The sequence below is a fragment of the Pocillopora verrucosa genome, chromosome 13 (genome assembly GCF_036669915.1).
Source record: "Pocillopora verrucosa isolate sample1 chromosome 13, ASM3666991v2, whole genome shotgun sequence".
Taxonomy (NCBI): Eukaryota; Metazoa; Cnidaria; class Anthozoa; order Scleractinia; family Pocilloporidae; genus Pocillopora; species Pocillopora verrucosa.
In genome coordinates this window covers 435,381-441,826 of record NC_089324.1, presented here as the reverse complement: position 1 = coordinate 441,826, position 6,446 = coordinate 435,381, and the positions used below count along the sequence as shown (strand labels likewise).

The 6,446-nt window shown below is 36.6% G+C and overlaps 1 protein-coding gene across 1 annotated transcript; it reads left to right on the top strand.

Moving 5' to 3' along the window:
• Window positions 1-1,653: 1,653 nt before the first annotated feature.
• On the top strand, window positions 1,654-6,402 carry LOC131789531 (protein CNPPD1). Its single transcript, XM_059106679.2, has 9 exons — window positions 1,654-1,765; window positions 1,852-1,963; window positions 2,442-2,523; window positions 2,791-2,911; window positions 3,419-3,491; window positions 3,659-3,714; window positions 3,912-3,973; window positions 4,091-4,208; window positions 4,965-6,402. Exons 1-9 carry the CDS (start codon window positions 1,745-1,747, stop codon window positions 5,598-5,600), a joined length of 1,281 nt encoding a protein of 426 aa, XP_058962662.2. The 5' UTR covers window positions 1,654-1,744; the 3' UTR covers window positions 5,601-6,402.
• The last annotated feature ends 44 nt before the right edge of the window (window positions 6,403-6,446 follow it).

Below are 6,446 nucleotides of genomic sequence, written 5' to 3'. Positions count from 1 at the left end.
GCAAAGTAACTTTCAATTTCATTACTGTTAAAATTTACTGACCAAAATTGCATTCTAATGAGGCATCCAAGAAATCCGGAAATGGTCGTTTAATCAAGGGGAGTGACGAAAATCTCATTACGTGATTACGTAGTTGGTGATTTTAAGAAAAAGAAAGTTTACAAGTGTAACGCTCGAAAGCATCGCTGAGCTGGTCATGAATTTTAAAACTATTCCGTTGATTGATCACTCTTATTAATCTAAAGTAATAAGGAAAAAATATTGAACAAATATCAAACTTCAGTTTTAAAACTGATCATTCAAAATTACGTCTCTTTGCAAATGAGACAATTGGTTCTCGAAAAACGCCTCTTTAAAAATTCAAAAAGGTGAGTTAGCAAACGAGGTCTTAGATGGGCGGGACGGGGAAGGTGCTTGGAATTATTCTCGTCAAGGAATAGGAGGTAACTGAGTTTCCATTGATTAAAGGGGGTAAGTTTGTAGAGAAAATGCGACGCTGCGTCGGTGGGAGAGTGTAACAAGATAATTTAGTATTATGAATTGAGTTGATAACGTAAATTAACCACCGTTAAGAGTTTTAAAGCTATGAAACTCTAACCGGTTACCAACTTACGTTTTAAACCCAGTTATAATAACAAATTACCTTTCCATTGTTTAGTTGAGGTCGCTTTATCCTTAAATAACTGTCTTAAGAAACATCTTATAAATCAAATCCCAATGTTTTTCTAATTGAGGGGTGAACACTTACCTCTTTTAGGAACTTGATTTTAAAATTAGAGTTGACAGAAATAAGGTTACTTAATCCTTGGTGAAGTGTTAATTCTCTCGCACTGAATAAAAAAAACAACAACAACATTGCGTGGGAGTTATTCTAATGCGCGTGAGATTAAGAGTATCAGATGTGCTTAAAATTGTTATTAAAAGGTTCGTAATGAGTTCAAATCCATTTCCGGTAAAATGTAATCATTTGGATGCATTGAACCGATCTCGTAAGCCAACGAAAATGGAAAATTTAGAGTTAAGAGTGTCTTTAAGTGCTTTAAAATCATTTTGTACAAGTACACACTCTTTTCCAGAGTAGATCACTCTCCACGGGAGAAGTAGAAGGGTCACCATTTCAGGAAGTTGAAGTTGTACTCCCAGCTGAACTAATTAGAAATGCCAAAGAAACTTGTTAACCCTAATCAAAGGTTAAAAAGAACGAGCCCACGAGGAGGGAAAGAGAAAATAAGATGAAGAAGGTAAGTTTCTAAAGAAACTGTGGTGCTACGTCGGTTAGGGCTATTAAATGATAATTTAGTTTTAACGACTAAGTTGATAATTTCATGGGCCACCGTTAGCACTTTCTAAAGTTGTATAACTAATTTTCATAGCGTACTTAAATTTCTCCAAGAGGGAGAAAAAAGGGGGAGCTTTAATTTTGAATCAAGTTCTCTGCCCATTATTAGGGCAACGTCGGGTCTCCGATAAAAAGAAGTCCCTCTACACACAACCTCCTTCCATTCTCTATCCCTTTTTCATGACAGAAAAAAAAATAACCTTTTTCCACTCGAAAAACTAAAAACAAAAAACTTTGTATGCCCAGGCCCCAGCTGCTATTGTAAACTATTCCCAGCTTCTCTCGGTTGCAAACATCGGTGTTGCTTGGGAACCAGGCGACTATATATTGATTGCGTTTGATTAAGCAAGGAGTGGTAATTCATTATCGAATTTTGTCTATCATTGACTGCCATAGAATACTGGTATGAACAGTGAAGATCAGGAGGTAAGCTAAGTTATTATTAGCACAAGATTTGGTTTAAAATCGCGGAAGATCGTAGGAATATATGGCTGATGATTGTTAATTTTCAGGAAAGAGGCGCTATGCAGTCGAGCGATCACGTTGAATTCAGAGATCGTGTCCGTAAAACTCTTTACTATGGCCAATATTCGGACGGATCGCTTCCATCTTTGGCAGTCACAGGTATAAAGCTACTCTTTTAAAGTCATGATTAGTAATTTCTGTTTAGAAGTGAATTCATGAGCGGGGAATATTTAGTGATGATGCAAGCACTGCACTGGCCTTACTGAATGATTTTTCAGAAATTTGCATAATTAACATATTCGCGCTATTACTGAAATTTTAACCCGTACATTATTGAAAATAGAGCAGAATTTGGCGTGGTATTTAATTTCTTCCTTCCATGTAAACCCAATAGCAACTTGAAGAGCCATTTTTATTTCTGCAAATAATGCACACGAGGAGAAGTAGACTGCAGATGACGTACCCGTGTATTCATAATTATTTGCGGCATTTGGGGGTTAGTATGACTTTCGTACTCTAAAATGATCAAAAATTGCTTGTAGCTTTTTGTGCTGTTTAAGGATAACATTGAAATACATAAAACAGAGAAGAAATTGCAGCATAACTGTTTGTGATCTCTTCAAATATTCACCTGCAGATGTTGCAGTGGAAGTCCTTGGTTCTGTTGCACCCACAGACAGAAAGTGCTTGGATACAAGCTATGCTATGGTAGTTTCACGGTAAGTTTCATATAAATTTACAATAAATGCTCTATGAAGCCTTTTCCTCCCCTATCTAAGTTGGTTTTTGACTTGAACTTCAAGTTTGCAATAAGCCCCCCCCCCCATCTTTAAATTCCCCCTTCCCTCCCCTGAATACTGCAAACACATCCTCTCTCTTGTCACATGGAAAGTAATTTCAAGTAAATGTTCTTCCTTTAAGTTCAATGTACTTAGAAAAACTGTCAAGCATACATCACTGACACCCAGCAACCTTGTTTTGATCAGGAGAGCCAAGTTATCTCCCTGCACATTGATGATGGGAATTCTTTACTCTGAGCGTTTACGTCAGAAGAATCCTGAGTATCTCAAACGAGTTTCATCCTCTGACTTGTTCCTGATTTCAATGGTTAGTAAGGTGTAGATTATTTTGTTTTATTATCGGAATTGGTTAATAATATGTTAATTGTCCTCATTAAAAAGATTCTAATGCTGACAGTAGGGAAGTCCCATTTCCACTCATGTGTGGCATGTGCTGTATGTTAAATAATAAATATGATAAGTGCTCTTCCCCAATAACTGCCCACTCCAAGGCCATAATGTTGAAATAAGTGCACTCCCTCCTCCTTTGCTTTCATAAATAGTAGTGCCATTTCACAAGTTTCAATCTCAGCTGAATCAGTACACTTGAATAGTTTTGTTTCTGTTTCAGTTATTTCTTTCCCTATGTGCTTGCAGAGTTCCTTTATGTGTGTTATCTGTGTTTAATATTTGTCCTATTTGTCCTCCCCCCCCTCCCCTTCTGGGAACTAAGCTGCCTTGTTCAAATAAGTACCCCTCCTTTTGAAATATAAGCCAACAGCCTGGGCTTATTCAAGGAAACACCAAACATGTAATATTTCTTGTTTAATTATAGATGGTTGCATCCAAGTATTTGTATGATGAAGGAGAGACGGAGGAAGTGTTTAATGATGACTGGGCCAGAGCAGGCAAGCCATTTGGGGTTTTTTGTGGTTTGATAGAAAAATTTAAGACAATGAAGCAAAGAGAATTTTACAGAGCATAGATTTAAGTAAATAACTTCTTGCCAGTTTCAGAACCATGGAAATTTTGTATGGGGAATGGTCAGAATTCTGTCATGTTTTTTTTTCTTCAGGGAGCAAAACTGTGAATGATGTAAACAAGCTTGAGGTGGAATTCCTAGCATCCATTGTAAGTACTAGGCTATATTTCAAGTTACACCTCTTTCCTTTCTGTTTTGGTTTTTTGTTTTTTCGTTTTGTAGCAATATTCAGAGTGTATCACAGTAAGTACAACAGGATCAAACTAACAGTTAGATGGAAAGATAACATCTGTATTCTTTCACAAAGTTAAGTGTGGTTGATGATAATTCTGCTCTTCAATGTCAGGACTGGAACCTTTTTGTCAGCAATCAAGAATTTTTGGATTTTGTCAACAAAGTGGAGTCCAGGTACAAGAAATTGAAATATTTTTCATAATTAAAAAGAAAGTTTTGGGAATTCAATTAATTCTTAGTGGACTTGTATAACTTATCCTTAGCTTATAGTTATTGACCTCTCTTGTGCAGAGTTGCAACTACTCTTGGACTTTCCCGCGGTTGGTTCACTTATGGTGACTTGAGCACATTACTGGATAATACCAGGTTTCTTGGTACTTTGGGTGTTTTTAGACTTGAAGTATTGAAGGTATGTCATATTTTTGGAAGGTGTTGACAAGACATTTTAACTACTCATAATTATTATGAGGACAGACTGTTTTATACAGCAGTTCACACTGAATTTTCTTTTGGTCAATAAGAAGCACAATAATGATTCAGGTTAGTGACCTCGTTCCAATAAGCCCCCTCTCTCTAATAAGCACCCCCTCAGCTTTGGTTTTTGTTAATGAGCATGTCCATCAAGTTAGTACTCCCATTCCAATAAGCACCCCTATTCCAATAAGTGCCCCTATTTTGTTTCAGTCATAGCACTGTTAGATTACAGGGATATTGTGATAACAACCGTGGTTCATCTCCCTTTGATTTTTCACTTAAAGCCTAATTATAAAGAAGTCTTTGCCTCATGACAACTATTATTTCCATGTGAGAGCACAGTTCCTTCATACAAATGATCTTGTCTTAAAAATTTTGTGACAATTGCTTCACCAGTCATTTTTTCCAGGAGTGATCCAAGTTTGTTTTTCTAGTCTTCATAATTATTTTCAACTAAACTTTAAAGCTTTGTTTTGCATATTTTGCTATTCTGCTGTTTCTCAAAAAAATTAATAAGCATACTTTCTCAGGACCCTCCCTTGAGGTACCAAATGTAAATAAGAGCCTTGGGCATATTATTAAGTTAACTAGAATACCCATTCGCTCTTGTTTTAACTGTTTTGAAGTAGCCTTTTCCTCACTGTAAACTTGTAGCAGGTTGGTCCCAGCTCTTTTGTTATTTAATCTTCAGGTTTTTTCTGCATGTGCCTTGGCGTATGTGTTCAGTTTGTCTTTGGCACTGTCTGTCACTTCCATCACCAATCATTATTGTCACCACAGTAGTGACATTCATCAGAACTTCACTCCCTCTGTGCAGACACCAGTCTGTTTAACCACCCAATCTGCCTGCAGGTTTCATCATTTAGCAGAAATGCCTATGCGAGGAACAGAAGTGGCTTTGGTGGTTGCAAAGAGAATTCAAATGAGGCAAAACCACTCTGAGACTCTACTACAGCAAGTTAGAAACATCAAGACCCAACAAGGACTGCTGGGAAATGAAAGCAGTTCTCCACTTTCTTGCAATTGGAAACCCTCAGAATTTGTATTAAACAGTGCAGTGCAGGATTCAAGAAACAAAGTCCAAATGAAGAAGCTGAAAACTCCTAAAGACACCACTGAAGACTTAATACTTTCCTCTACCCTTTTTACCCAAATATTATCACAAAAGCTTCTTTTGCTTAACCCATGTACCTCAGTTTCTCTTATGGACAGCTTCACATCAGGTCATGTTCAAACTAACTTTGTGTTATCAAATGCCTCAGGTGCAATGGGACACAGTGACTGGCTGAGAAGCCATGCAAATGGCAGTCTTATTTGTGTCGCTTAGGAAGTGATGCATTATTTTGAACCACATCAATAGTAAAAAACTAGGGGTGCTGTCAGATCTCTGGGGACAACTTCTACTTACTGATAACTCTTTTCTAAGTAGCAACTGAATCTATAGAGTTGTAAAAATAAGGCAAGGCCAGTTGTAAAGTGGTTTATTTTGGAGTCTTGCCAGTCAAGTGCAGTTGAATTAGTTGAATTCTTAGATTTAGATGGAAGCTATGAGAGGGTTTTAGTCATGGCTTGGAGCCTTCCACAATATATTGTTTGGTCTTGGTTTCTCAAACATTTTCAAGTTCCAACCATGTTAGTGTTGGGGACTGTGGTCATAATGAAAGGTATGAGGCAAAGAATGTTTTAAAACATAGAAATGCAGTGTTAATTCAGAACCAAATTTGGTTTAAGGTAATGTCATTGGTGTGACCCAAGTTTGGGATTTACAATGTTGAAGAAAATATTCAAGTGCTCGTAATTGATTCCTTGTGTGTATGTTGATGTTGTCACTGAAAGTTGGTTAAAGAACTCTATTTGAATAACATATATTTTCCTTGCACTAAAAAGTAAACTTACTCCTCCTACGTTATTTTTTGACAAACTTGATATCCTGAGTATCTACCATAAAAGGCAATATGATTTTACAAAGGGTATTTTTTAAGGAAATAACTTTAAAGTAATTTAAGTTGTAGTGAGTTCAATTATTTCGACTCCACTTTACATGTTTACTCAATGAACATTACTTTTCTGATGAACTCTCATGACACAACAGTTAACTAAAGATTCCTTTAAGAGTAATGGAAAATCTATTTTGGCTGTGGATTTTTTCAACTTTAGGATCCTTTTTATGAAT